At 33.8% G+C, this 15,148-nt stretch overlaps 1 protein-coding gene across 3 annotated transcripts in view; it reads right to left on the bottom strand.

Annotated features, from left to right (window-relative positions):
• LOC108909678 (potassium voltage-gated channel protein Shab) overlaps positions 1–15,148 on the bottom strand; it is a 193,582-nt gene that overhangs the window by 67,695 nt on the left and 110,739 nt on the right. For all 3 annotated transcript variants that reach the window (XM_018714076.1, XM_023455165.1, XM_018714075.1), the window contains exons 3-4: positions 841–1,684; positions 93–433 (exon numbers count right to left, since the gene is read on the bottom strand). In XM_018714076.1, coding sequence (XP_018569592.1) covers positions 93–433; positions 841–1,684 — 1,185 coding nt within the window. The remainder of the gene's footprint in view (positions 1–92; positions 434–840; positions 1,685–15,148) is intronic.

Here is a 15,148-nt window from a genome sequence, read left to right as displayed (position 1 = left end):
ATCAACACTGAAATTCAAACCAACATATTTCTTATAGGTGTATTAAATGGTTACCTATCTATAAATATAAAGTTGGCAACAACTTAACTTACCGATGGTGAAATACATCCTTTCGGAATAGTGGAAATTAATTGCGTCTCATCTTGAGCCGGTGGGGTTAAAGTAGCTAATGGGGCCAATGGAGAATTTTGTTGAAATTGTAGTTCTTCCGTAGTACCTAGTTCAAGCAATTTTCGTTGAGAAGAAGGAGAACTAGGCACGGGGGGACCTTCGTTTGTTGGAAGACATGGCAAGGTGGAAGAGTTACTACGTCGATGTCGATTCGGAAAATGATCAAAATTTCTATAACATCCAGTCCCAGTCTGTGCTGGGTTTCGGCCACCGATAGATTCGCCTTCTGTACTGTTTCCATCTGCATGTGATATATTGTGGCCTATCGATACACTTGTTGTCAGCAAGTTGACCACCAACTGGACGGGCCATGAAGGGTGTCACCCAATACAGCCCGTGCACTCGAGATAGTTCAGCACAACGTAACATTGAAAAATGAATAAAAGCATTACGATATCAAAACTGAAAATATGGTCGAGTAAAAGAGTGCTCTACATGTACAATTAACAAAGCGTGTAACATGCTTCTTCGGCACACGAACTTTAACGAATTATGAATTTCTGCGATTGTCTTCGTTTCCACCAATTAGGGCACATTTATCACCTGAGAAGAAGACACTGACTTAACAATTGTGCAAACCAAGACTCGCAAAATAAAAACAATTTGGCAAAAGTACAATATCGGGCACTGTAATGAAAGAAATTCAGCAAATTCTTCATGCAAACTCACCTGTATCTACGATTACGTCAATCAAGTCCATGCTTTTAGCGAACGCGTCCCTTAGGTTGATATGGTGAAAAGAAACGATACTTCCTTCCCGTTTAGCTCGTTCTAAGGCTTCCCTTCTCTTCAGCGCTTTCTCTCTTCTCATTTGATTTTTATAAAACTCGGCAAAATTATTAACAATGATAGGAATGGGCAACGCGATTACCAATACACCGCATATGCAACATACGCTTCCTATAACTTTTCCGAGAGGCGTGGTGGGGTAAATATCGCCGTAACCTACGGTGGTCATTGTAATACCCGCCCACCAAAATGTTTCTGGGATGCTTATGAATTTGGTACCAGGTTCTTCTTTCTCAGCAAAATAAGCCAGACTGGAGAATATCAGAACACCCATAGCGAGAAAGAGCATGAGTAAACCTAATTCCTTATAAGAGTTACGAAGAGTGAAACCCAGGGATTGAAGTCCGGTAGAATGACGAGCTAATTTAAGAATTCGCAATATTCTCATGATTCTGAACACTTGCACAACGCGTCTAACGTCTTGGAATTGATCTGTAGCATTTTTATTTGTCTCCAGGAGAAACAAGGACACAAAGTAAGGCAATATGGCTAACAAGTCAATAATATTCAAGCCACCTTTAAAAAACTTCCACTTATTTGGCGAAGCACTAAATCTCAATATATATTCAAGCGAAAACCATGTGATACAAACAGCTTCTACCATAGCCAGTTGAGGATTATCTTGGATGTTACCTTCATCATTAACCTGCATACTTGGAATTGTGTTGAGTGTAAGTGCAATTGTTGACAGTACTATGAACAAGATGGATACGATGGCAATTACCTGCAAGATATCAATAAATTCACAGCTTCCCTTTACTCATTATTATACAACTACCAAATAAAATATATTTACAAACTGTGGTATTTACATTTATTTATAAACATTGTCTTCATTAACTTTTCAAAAATGACATTCGTGCAACTCGGAAAAGCAGTGAAATAAGTTTAAGCAAAAACTACTACTGCTAAACTTATTTTATGAAGCATAGGTATCTAATAAGTTATTTAATTAGTAGATTATAAATGTAAGCTTTCTTTGTAGATTTTGAAATAGGAAGCAATGTACAATAGCTCGATCCCATATGTTAATCATAACTAGTCTATTTTGACAAACTTTTTCACGCAATGAGGCACTATACACTACTGTAAATGAAATATGATTTGAAGCTAAAAAAATATCACGTAAAATAAGGATATTTATTATAATGTGGAAATCAGACATAATATAAAGCTATATCTGCAATAATACTACATTGATTTTAATATAAAAATATCTACACCAGCTGGGCCATGGAGTAAGTAATAAAGCAAAGTGCAATTTTAATTAAATTCGTAATGACTTAATAATTTGCTTATACAGTATGAGTGTAAAGTACGTAAGGAGTTAAATTTATTTCTTTAATTTCTGGAAAAAATACTGTTATAGGTCGATTTTTACTTTGAAACACCATTCTTTTCACATTAGAGAGCAACCAGTACAAATGGCTAAAAAAAAGGGACAACGTTAAAAATCGGTCAATTTCTGTCCCTCTCTGGAACTTTCTCTAGCTATTTTAAATGATTCCAATAGGTTTATATTTGATAGAAATACACTTCTAAGGCTGTCATTCTGCGGAGAAAATCGTCCAGATGTCAAAATCCGCGTAAGATCAGGTAAAACTTGTTCAGCCTCTACGTAGATTCTTGAAGTCGATGCAGATGTCAATATCCACGTAAGATCAGGTAAAACTTGTTCAGCCTCTACGTAGATTCTTTGAAGTCGATCCATGTCCAACTAACTCCGGAACTTTTTGTAGCGACGTTAAATGACTCCAGTAGCCTTGTATTTGATGCAAATACACGTATGAAGCCGGCACTTTCCCGAAGAAAATGTTTTAGTATTTACTTCCTATTATACCTTTTGGTTAGAATCACTGAGAAAGTTCAACAATCATACATCGATTCAGACTTGTCCATGCACACTATTCTGAGTCGTTGTCTTCATCTTCATCGCTGCTCTCGTTATCACCCAGTGTCTCAAAGATGTCGGAATGATCTGGAGTTATGGAGATGGAATCTAGATAACGCGCGTATCCAAAAAATCATAAAAGCACCATTACATGAGGACAGCAACTAACCACTCGTTTTTCTACCTTACATCCACAGTAATCATCAAAAATGCGATCAACTTAGATGAATACAAGCCTATTGGAATCATTTAAAATAGCTACAGAAAGTTCCAGAGTGGGGCAGAAATTGACCAATTTTTAACATTGTATTATGAAATGTATTACGAAATGTACTTTTTTAAAGGTCCCTTCGGACATAAAACGATTAATTTCTTGGCAAAAGGCCAAATGGTTGTTGTCCTAAACTAAAATTAAATGTTTGCTTGTACCTTCTACTATCCTATTTATATTTTCCAACTTAACGCCACGTGTTGTAACGTCCTAAATGAATTTGAAAACGGTTTGGCATTTTGCCAAAAAGTTGGTGGAGGTTTCTTAGAGCATTTAATTAAATAATTTTTATTGATGTTTGTTGGTTTTGTCAATAATAATAACAATAATATCTCTACCCCTCATTATAATTGCAAGGATTAACCCAGAAGTCGGAGACTTGTGCTGGAGAGAGGGCGGCATATTATTATTATGCAGGCCACATGTGCGCAATGGAATGACGTTGGTAAGCCCTAACCACCATTCAGTGCAAGAATGAGGGAACCTGGGAAACCTGATTAATTAGGGGGTGGTCAAATGCCAACCAGTATCAATCTCTCCATTAACCCAAATTAACATATTCCACCCTACCATACCTGCAGAGAAGGTAGCTAATTCCCGCCACAAATATTTATTTATTAATTTATTTATTGCTATATCCAACGGACAAAAGCCCAATTACAGGATAAGGGTAAAAAACGGCATTAATAAAAAGAAAAAGGCAGTACCTAACTATAAACCACAAAAGCACACAAATATATAACAAAAAGAAATTTCTATAAATTACATTCTTAATACATATAACAAAAGTCAAATAAATAAAATAAAACAAGGGTCAAATCTATAAACTTAAAGAAGGTACATCTACATCATATGAACTCTTGATCCAACCGTAATTCAATTTCACTGTAATTGGTAAACATTTAGTACATGCGAGAGGCTTTATACAAATTAGTACGGTAATTTTTTGTCTGAAGATGCTCATGCCGTATATTTAATCGAAGAATATGAATATTTATCATTTTTCCTCACATTTTATTATATTATTTAAAATTTTGTGTAGAAAGAATATAGCTGATCTACGGTCTATGGCGACAGTGGCATTCATCGATTCAAGTATTGACGCCTCGAACTGCTTGGCCACCGACCGAATTTGAAAAATTGTTTTACTAATGTGTAGAGAATAAAAAAATCTTTCAAAAAATATTTTATTTATTTAACCCTTTCTACTCCACCACTAGTTGAGGTACAGCAGTGCGACGATAAAAGGTTGGAAAAATAAAAATCGACATGTCCCAGCATTATGTTCAAATATTCAGGATATAGTTTAAATAACTTTTTCCTTGCTGTACTCATATTGTATATATATCCCACATAATAGATACAGGAAAAGTACTTGGTTGCTAGTATTAGTAGTACTACGCAACTAATTAATAATTAATTATTAATTAATTATTAAGGTTGTGATACTTGCGGTTATGTCAGAAGTCTGCATTAACTAAATGGAGGTCGTCATACAACTTTTGTCGCGCTATTAAATTCGACTCATTTTTCAAGACGTTAAGGCGAGAATTTCAGAAATTACGTACCAATCGCGCAAACTAATTTAAAAGTGACTATTCTGCAGATTGTTTATTTATAAATAATCAACACAAAAAATCGATTTCAGCTGGCCAAAATGCAAGAAAGTAGATAATCTCAAGTATTTTAATAATAAAACCTGTGTGTTGAATTTATAACAGATATTTCAATACTTCTAAACTAAATCACATCATGCTTAAAATTTTACGTAACAAATTAATATTTCCAATCTTCTCTTCTTTTAACTGGTAAGTATATCATTTTAATCAAAATAAAGCAGTTTTTTTTATCTTTGGCCCAACTCAACCATATGAGAAGGAGAAAAGTTAAGATCATATTTACTCTACCATCTCCCCTGCTGTTGCAATTTTTAGTTCGAGTAGTTAAATGATGCTCTTTAAAATTCCAAAGAAAAAAAATATGTATATACTTTGACACCTTATATGATTGATTGAAACGAGGCAAGATTTGTTTTTACATATTTGGATTAAGCTAGATTCATATTATCATGCACTGAACATTTCAGGTACAGAGGAATATCAAATGATTCTTCACTGACAAAAACGGCAAGATTCGCCATTAGTATCTTCCAATTGCCGCTCGCGGATTTAGAAACAAAGAGGAAATTTTCAAACAGTTAGCGTACCTCAAATGAAATATAACAAATTGATCAACCGATTCTTCAGAAATGCGAACTGGTCAATAACTTTTTTCTTTAATTTAAAAAATTGTTAACGTTTCGAAAATATATCTGTTTTTGTCTTCTGAACTTATTTTGAGTTTTCGTTCTCATGAAAACTGTCAAAGTTCGACCATTACCTTAGGGAGAGTCGGAAACATTTTTTCACACTTTCAAAAAAATAATACACAAGTAATTGTTAATTAAAAAAAGTAAGAATTGCGCTCTCATTATTTTGAAAAATGCCTCTATTTTAAAATAGATTAATTAATTCAGTTCTGACTAGTTTATGATTGAATATTCCGCTTTAATTAATTTAAAAATGTTTTCAGGGATTTTTTTAGATTTTAGATTTTCAAAAACCAAGTTAAATAATTGTGACACTATTACTTAAGTGATTATTGAAGCCAAACTTTTATTTATTCTCAGAAATTATTAATCACAAGTTTCTAATGAAATTTCACGTTTCGACTCTTCTGTTTTACGTATTTGCTGATGCACTGGAAAAAACATTCATATATTATTAAATAACTTGCAACTTGTAACATATTATATTACATAATTGTTGATGTTTTGTTGTATGAAGACTGCGAGCAAACTTCAAATATCACCCCCTGGATTCCAATCCAAACGACCAGTCACGCTACAGAGCCGAAAATCGCTCCGACGACGAATATATTGTAGAGCCAGAGTATGCTCGAGAAAAAAAACCGAAGAGCTGCCTGACAACGGCCTCCGAAAATCATCTCTAATTCCAGCCAACCAAGGCACACCGCGACGTTTGTGGATAGTGTCAGATTCCGATTGCTGACATCGAAACGAAGATCATCTAGGTTTCGAAGCGTTCCCGTTAGAACGGCGATCGAAGGTCGACTTTGATTGACCACTTACAGTTATATAAACAGGGACAAGTACCTGGTCCATACGTATGACGTACGATAAAAATTTAAAGATGGGAAATTAGAACCAATATAGTCAGTATCACAGATATCCGTACGTTATCTATTACTATTATTGTTACTATACTGAGTGTTAAATAAATACATATTTATCAAATATATTGTTGTTACTAAAAAGTCCTACCTAATCACCCAGATATTAATTGCTGCAGCCACCACAAAACCAAGGGCCCCTAGCTATCCCTCATAATTATACAGGGTGGGTCAGAAAGAATGGCTCAACACTAACCTGGAGACACTGGACACCAAAATATTATGTTTGAGCTCATCATACCTTATACGAATGTCGCTGGTTTAAGAAATATAGGGTATTCAAGGTTTAAAATTTATTCTGAAATTTCTCAATAAAAATGTAATCTTGTTTAGGTCACTTAACTTTATCGGTTTCTGAGTTATTTGCATTTAAAAGTTTCAATGTATTTTGTGGTGATTTTTTATTCTCACAAGATGAAAATAACAATAACAATCATTGATAATAATAATAATAATAACGAACCTTAAATCAAACGCTGGAAGTGTCTACCACCTACCTCAATACATTTTACTATACACTCTTAAATGTCTCTGAATATTATCCCTATTATTATTACGAATTAAATTTCTTCACGATACACCATATCCTTCAAGTTTGACCATACTGAAAAGTCCAGAGGGTTTACGTCTGGACTTCTCGGTGGCCAAATAAATTCACCTCACGGCGAATCCACCGATGAGGAAAATGTTCATTTAAATACTGGCGTACTGGCTAGGCAAAATGTGCTGGCGCACCGTCGTGTATAAACCACATACTCTCTCTTAAAGCGAGTGGTAGGTACATCATCTAGAAGCTCGTTTAAATTATGTTGAAGAAAGTTTAAATAATGAGGTCCAGTTAGATTGGGTGGTAATTCAAAAGGTCCTATGAAAAAAAAACAGAAATTAAACCACACCAAATATTCACCTTAAACTCATGCTGAAAATGTCTTTCTTTTACAGCATGCGGATTTTCGGAATTCCACAAATGATTGTTCTCCCATTGAAAACACCCGGTCTAATAAATGTCGTCTAATCGGTAAATTGAATCTTATTGAGGAAATCTGAATTTTCCGTTTGCATATTTTGTACGAACTGAGCAAATTGTAGGCGAGCTGGTAAATCTTAAGGCAATAACTGGCTTACCTCCGTTGCCGCACTATGGCCGCACTTAACCGACGAGTACTCATACCGGAATTTTCCGAAACACGAATTAAAATTTCCTTCTTTTCATCGAGTGTGATAGATTTTGGAGTACCATGGTTACTCTTTGGTTGAAAAGATCCAGATTCGCTTAAGCGGTTGTAAAGATTTCTGGATAGTTTATAATTAGGTTGCAATCTGTTTGAGTAAAATTGTACATATCTTCAGGACTCCGCATGTCCATTAAAATTAGCCAGAGCAAAAACACAAATCATATCACGCATCTCACTGTTGGAAAAATTATTTTTTCTTCAAGCGTATAATAATACTTATATTATATAGTGCAACACCTCCTTTAGAAGCAGCCTATTGTTTAACTAGTACAAATATTTTTCATTTTTTAACTAGTAAAAAATGTAACAATGTGTAGGTAAGTATCCTAGCAACGAATTAAAGATTCAAGAAGCTTTGACGTTTCATTAAGTGTCAGTTGAAATTTGATGTCGCGTCGGGTCGTTTTTAAAATGTCTGAAGAAATGCAGTGCACACCACCAGAATTACTGGAAATTGCAAATACATCAGTGGCAACACTTATACCAACAAAGTCGAGAAAAATTTATGAAAATGCTTATGATAAATTCATAAATTGGGCAAAAGAAAATAATGCACATATTTATTCAGAAAATGTGATGATAGCATATTTTACAAGATTATCCAGAACACTGAAAAGTTCAACTTTATGGGCGCAATATTCAATGGTAAAATCTAAATTAAACATAGAACACAATGTAAATATTGAGAAATATTCAAAATTAATTACATTTTTGAAACGACAAGGTGAAAATTATAAACCAAAAAAGTCGAAAGTTTTGTCTAAAAAAGAATTTGACGAATTCCTGAATAAAGCACCTGATGATAAATATTTAGCAACCAAGGTATGTACTTTTTAAATTATAGGTAGATATATATTTAACCTTTTTATATTTGTAATACAAAATTTTGTTATAATTTGTAAACTTCAAGTTATTTTATAGTATCCATTACGAGAATAATAAACAATTTTCGGAAATAAAGATAGCTCATTGGAAGAATGTTGTAAAAACTCATAAATATAGATGTCTTAAAATTACGTCATGTTTTAGAATTTCCTTGCATTTTCCAACTTTTTTTATTGTTACAAAATTAATAATTCTATATTTTTTAGGTTGCACTAATATTTGGAGTCACAGGAGCTTGTAGATGCGATGAACTCATTCAAGTAAAAGTTAATGATGTAAAAGATTTGGGAAATATAATATTAGTAAATATTCCCAATACAAAAACTAAAAAACATCGTTCATTTACCATAATTGGAGAGTTTTATTTAAATTTATACAGAAAATATGCTACTCTTCGGCCAAAAGACATAACTTTTGATAGATTTTTTATTAAATATCAAAATGGCCATTGTCATCGTGTTGTAATGGGCATACATAAAATTTCAAAAGTGCCAAAAGATGTTGCATCATTTTTAAGGTTGCCAAATCCACATGAATATACGGGGCATTGCCTTAGAAGAACCTCGGCAACTATCTTAGTTGATAATGGTGGAGACATTACAACCCTAAAGCGACATGGTGGATGGAAATCTACCAGCGTCGCTGAAGGATACATTGAAGATTCTGTAAACAATAAGAAACAGATAGCGATGAAAATATTAAACCCATTAGAGTATAATGAACCAAGTACATCAAGCGAAACTGTAAATATTGATCCTGAAAATAATTTAATCGAAGACTTTTCTGTTAATAATGGTACAATTGTTAACACTGAAACTGAGAACCTTATTACAAGTAACGTATTCAACGACAGAACTGTAAACTTTGAAAAAAAGACAGCCAGCAGCGCTTTAAATATCAACAACTGTACCATACAAAATTGCACATTTAATATTCATGTTAATAAATAAAGTTTGATGATAGACATGTAGGTAATTTAGATGTTTATTCGTTTAATTCAAATTAAAGAAAAATAATTGTTACATTTGTTTTTTTATTCATGAATAAAGTGGTTAAAACTGTCATGTTTAATTAATCAATAAAATGTATAAAATGTATAAAATAAATAGTATTACCTACCTACTGATTTTATTTTGTGCTGAGATTGAACATCGCGTTATCCGCTATAAATTTTCAAAATTAGTAATTTTTTATATTCACGCTTGAAGAAAAAATAGTATATGTCACTCGGAGTGGAAGGCTCATTATGTGTTTTGCCCAATTTGCTCAGCCTCGGCTAACGCCTCGGCGAGCAAACTTTTGGGCTCAACACATAATGATCGCCTTCTACTCCTAGTAACATAATATACTAATGTCGTGGCACTTTGATCACTAGCTAGTAATTTTGCACGAATAATAAATCATACGCACGCAAAATACGCTAATATTTATTGACATGAAAATTTGACACAAGCCTACTTAGAAAAGAAATAGCAATATCGGCGCTTGAAAGAAAATCACCACAAAATACATTGAAACTTTTAAATTCAAATAATTCAGAAACCGATAAAGTTAGGCGACCTAAACATTTACAGTACATTTTTCATGTATAATTGAACGTTCTTTTCGATTTTTAACTTTTTTTAAGCATAGCTCAACAGATAAAAAAATATGTTCAGATTTACCTAAATAATACGGTGAAACTAGCGCCCTCTAGAAGCAACGTCAAAATAAGCTTCAAATTCCATTCTCATACCAAAAAACCCAATCCTACCAATTTTCAGAATTATGCTATCAAAAGTTCCTTAATTATTGAGAAATTGCAGAATAAAATTTAAACCTCGAACACCCTGTATTTCTTAAACCAGCGACATTCGTTTAGAGCATGACTAGCATAATATTTTGGTGTCTAGTATCTCCAGCTTATTGTTGACCCATTATTTCCTAATTATACAGGATAAGTCATAAGAAAGTAAAATGTACTCCTGATTCACCACACTTTCCAATCCGGACCACAAAACCGAAAAAAATCGCCCCATACCAGATCGACCGTAGCTAGTGCCAGAGACGATGCAGGGAACCCGGCGCGGGAAAGGTATTCTACATCTGACTTTTCAAAATCCCGTCGTCGCGCTCAAAACTAGTCAGAGTATGCAACCACAAACTTAGACATCATCCATGCTAGTTGTAGACGAAGGACGATGTCGTCGACTTAGATTACCTAGTACGACGTGGCGCGGAAAATGGAGAAATTCACTTCACTTTCAAAAGTTCCCGCTGTCGCGTCGCTCCAGAAAACTGCAGAAAACACTCCCTCATAGCAGTCCATACCCCCAACGACGTGAAATAAAGTCGTTCCAGTTCTAAATTTCAATTTTCGTCAAATCTCGAATTGGACGAAAACTCTAAATTAGGTAAATGTAATTACATATAGCAAAAGCTAAATGATATATGGTTTCAGAAACCCAGAACCAGACAGGAAGGCAGAGCTCGGTGGGTTACTACCGGGGATGCCCCTGCCTGTAACTGAACGCCTGCCTGAGTATCGACATTTAAACTCTTTACAACAGAACACTCGTTCCAAATTAATTGCGTTGTCTAACATTTAAGCCACTTACATGCATATCAAGTCCGAATAATCAATAAACAAATATTTTCTAAAAATATTTCGAGTCAGTAAACGTAACGAACCCGATGCAATACACATGATTACATCAGTTGTGCATGATATTACAAATCAAACTTTATTATTATTAGTTGTTGAACAACTAGGTCTTTGTTCCGCCACTCTATAATAAAAAAATGAAAGTGGTTTTCTAAATTGTTGTCTACTCTCATAATAAACCCTGTATATAGGTGTCAAAATATAAATACAGGTAATAAGTCTTTTACCTGCATAAAACTGATAAATACCTATATGCTATATTTTGTAATTCACACTTCGTTTTCATAAATGTAAAAATTTTGATATAAATAAATTATAATGCTGTAGCATATTGCTGCCTACAAAGCAAAGCATATTTGATCTAATCTAAAATACAATAAATAAATTTAATTAATTATTTAATAAAATATCTTGATTTGTAGTTATATATAGCGGAGATTGGGGTAAGATGACGCAGGGGGTAAGAAGAATAGTGTTAATATCGACCGGTAGTGGCCTTTTGGGACTTCCTTTTCCACAGTAGATTTTAGCAGATGTATAGCACTATTCATTCATATTAAATTACCATAATTTAGTAGCTATTAATAATTATTTACCACTTTTAAAGTTTGCACAATTTTGCTATGGTAATGCAAACGTAAAAAAATATATATTATGTATTTCTTGAAGTAAGATAAGGCGGTAAGGCGACGATTTCGAAAAGAAAAGACAAATAGAAATATAGAAAAGACAAAGTGAAATAACGTAGTAAACAGAGAGCAACACAGGAGAACATAGTGGTCAACGGGAAAAAAGTAAAGATCTGGAAATAAATATACCGAATATTTATGTATAGACTGTGACGCAGTGTTCATACACTACGGTAAACACAGAATGTTCCAATTAAAAATTCTCATGTGGATAATATCGAAATTAAAGAAACAAAAAACCTGGGACACGTCAATTTTCTTTTCAGGGGGGACATATGATGGCGTAAGTTTTGGTGTCTTGGAAAATATCCCTTAGGCAGACTTAAACTTTAAATGGCACCCTATGTTGAGTGACACCTCATTTTAAAGCTTTTTCAATTCTGGTCACGGCGGCATACGACTTTTTAAATTTTAGTTTGGATATGACTTAAAAAATAAGACGAAATATCAATGAATGAATGTCATTTTCTTAAATGTTCAAATTGGTTTCCCTCCGCTTCCATACAATAATAAAATCTTTGCTCCACTTCCGAACGAACATTTTGAATCATTTCGGGCTTTATCTGACGACATTCTTCAACAACTCGTCGACGGAGAGTTCGATGGTGTTTTAAATAAATAAATTTTCGACTTTAAGTGTCCCCATAGAAAAAAGTCTAAGGGCGTTAGATCTGGCAATCTGGGAGGCCACTCAATTGAACTTCTACGTCCTATCCAATGATTTGGAAAATTCTGATAAAGAAAATCACGCACAGCTACGGCATAATGTGGTGGAGCACAATCCTGCTGAAACCACAAACAAAATTCGTTTTTAAAAATTTAATCAATTACCTATGTACTTTAAGAAAGTTAAAACATGATTGGGTGCTTAGGTTATAATACAGTGCGTCCCAGAAGTAACACAAAAAAAATCGCATTTTATTTTGTATTGCGTTTTCACAAAAATGCTAAAACACGTCAATAAGTAAATAGGAATTGACGTTTTGTCACGTTGCTTAAACCTATTTTGCGCTATGTTTCATAAACCTATGGCGTCATCGACATTTTTTTTAAATAGAACTACGTAATTTTTTAAGCATAAATGGATAGCCCTTTTGAAGAGAAATTCGTCGATATAGAGTTTGGCCCACTTTTCTTTGACAGGTGTGAGAAAAATCCAACAATTGGAATGGACATGGTTTGAAATAATAACAAAAATTAGGTACCATAAACTGATGCGACACAGTGCCATAGCAAAAAATGTGTTTTGGTTGATTGTAGGTATGTTTTTATGTAGATTGGGTAGGTTCACTTGATCATAGCGGCTAGGCATTGTTTTGAAGACGACAGTTAGCGAATGTAATAGTGCCTCATATCATTGTGATAGTTACAAATACCATACCTTTACATTACGATGGTGTTGCGTTAAAGTGAGAAAAACAAAGAATTGAAATCCTAATTATGGTTGGATACGGAGATAAAATCCGTAGTTATAATGATGTCAATTATTCAATGCCAAGTATCCAGAACAACCAATAGCTCCGTCTACAGTATGCAGATTAGTACGCAAATTTGAAGACGCTGTTAGAGATCTGTCTAGATCCGGAAGGCCACTGAAAATCCACACACTGCCGTTCGTCCTATCGCCTATGAAACGTTTTTAGATTCCTTGGGAGTCATTAATGAGCTGTATTCAGAGAATTTGTTCATCTTGGGTGATTTTAATGTGCCTGAAATAAACGATATGCGCTATGACTGTGACAACGGTTCTTACAAGGCCAAAATTATTCAAACAGTCCTATGTACATATGATCTATATATTGTCAACAATGTACTAAATCGGGTAAACAACTTGCTCGACTTGGTAATGACTAATGTAACTGAGGCAAAAGTTTCTCACTCTAACACATCTCTCGTTGGAATTGACCAATATCACCCTCCTTTGGAGATTGTTATCACTTTTGACGTTGCTGCTGACAGATATAAGGGTGGATTAACTGACAATAATTATAAACGGAATTACAATTTCGGGAGAGGTGACTATTATTAATTATATCATCTGCTTAGACAATGCACTTGGGAAGAAATCATTACGTCTGAAAATGTAAACAAATGTGTGGATCAGTTTTATGATGGTTTATATGGTATCTTGGATCGGTATGTTCCTTCCAAAAAATCTTATAAAGTCAATAATTACCCTAAGTGGTTTACAGTGGAACTCATAAATAAAATAAATCTGAAACATCGCTTGTTTAAAAAATCTAAAAAGTGTAAAGAATCTGCGATAAAGTTTTGTGAGCTACGAGAGGAGGTGAAGCGTCTAATTAAAAAATGTCGAAGAGATTTTATTTTAAATATAGAAAATAATATAAACATTGACCCAAAAAACTTCTGGAATTATATAAGAAATGAAAGATCCAGTTCTCGCATTTCATACAATTTCTGTTACAATGGTCATTTGTTTGAAAGGCCAGAGGATATTGCAAATGCATTTGCTGAGTACTTCAAGTTGGTGTATTCTGTAGATACTCCCTTACAAAGAAATGGTACATGTAAAGATTACAACTTGGATAATTTAAATATAGGGACCATCAGCTTGAATGAAATCATAAATGCAATAAAATCGCTAAAACCACAGACTTCAATAGGTGTAGATGGATTACCTTCATACTTTTTTAAAGCGTATGTTGACATTATTGCATTACCATTGCAAACTATATTCAACAGAACATTGAAAGCCAAAAAATTTCCAGACTTCTTTAAGATAGAGCGAATAACGCCTGTACACAAGTCAGGAAACAGTAGTCTGATTACAAACTATCGACCTATAACAATCCTACCTTCAATATACAAAATATTTGAACGGGTAATATATAATAGGATATGTGACACAAATATTGTCAGAAGAACAACAGAGCTTTTTAAAGAAAAGATCTACCGCTACTAATTTATGTACGTTCAGTGCCTACAATACAGAAAATTTATATAATTCCCAGATCGATACTGTTTATACTGACTTGGCGAAGGCCTTTGACAGAGTCAACCATAACATTCTATTATGGAAATTGAACTCTTATTCTTTTAGCGTAGATTTGATACAGTTTATTAGAACTTATTTGACTGATCGTATAAACTTTGTGAAATTTAACAGTGCAGAATCCGAAACTTTTGTGTCAACTTCCTGTGTACCTCAAGGGTCCATATTGGGACCACTGCTTTTTATCTTATTTATAAACGACATCTCTGATTATATAAAGCATGCAAGGTTTTTACTCTATGCAGATGACTTGATGATTTACCTTAACATAACATGTTGGGATGATGTTGCAAAATTGCAAAGTGATGTCACAGCTGTTTCTGAGT

The sequence above is a fragment of the Anoplophora glabripennis genome, unplaced genomic scaffold (assembly GCF_000390285.2).
Source record: "Anoplophora glabripennis isolate ALB-LARVAE unplaced genomic scaffold, Agla_2.0 scaffold451, whole genome shotgun sequence".
NCBI lineage: Eukaryota > Metazoa > Arthropoda > Insecta > Coleoptera > Cerambycidae > Anoplophora > Anoplophora glabripennis.
This window is presented reverse-complemented; position numbering and strand designations above follow the sequence as displayed.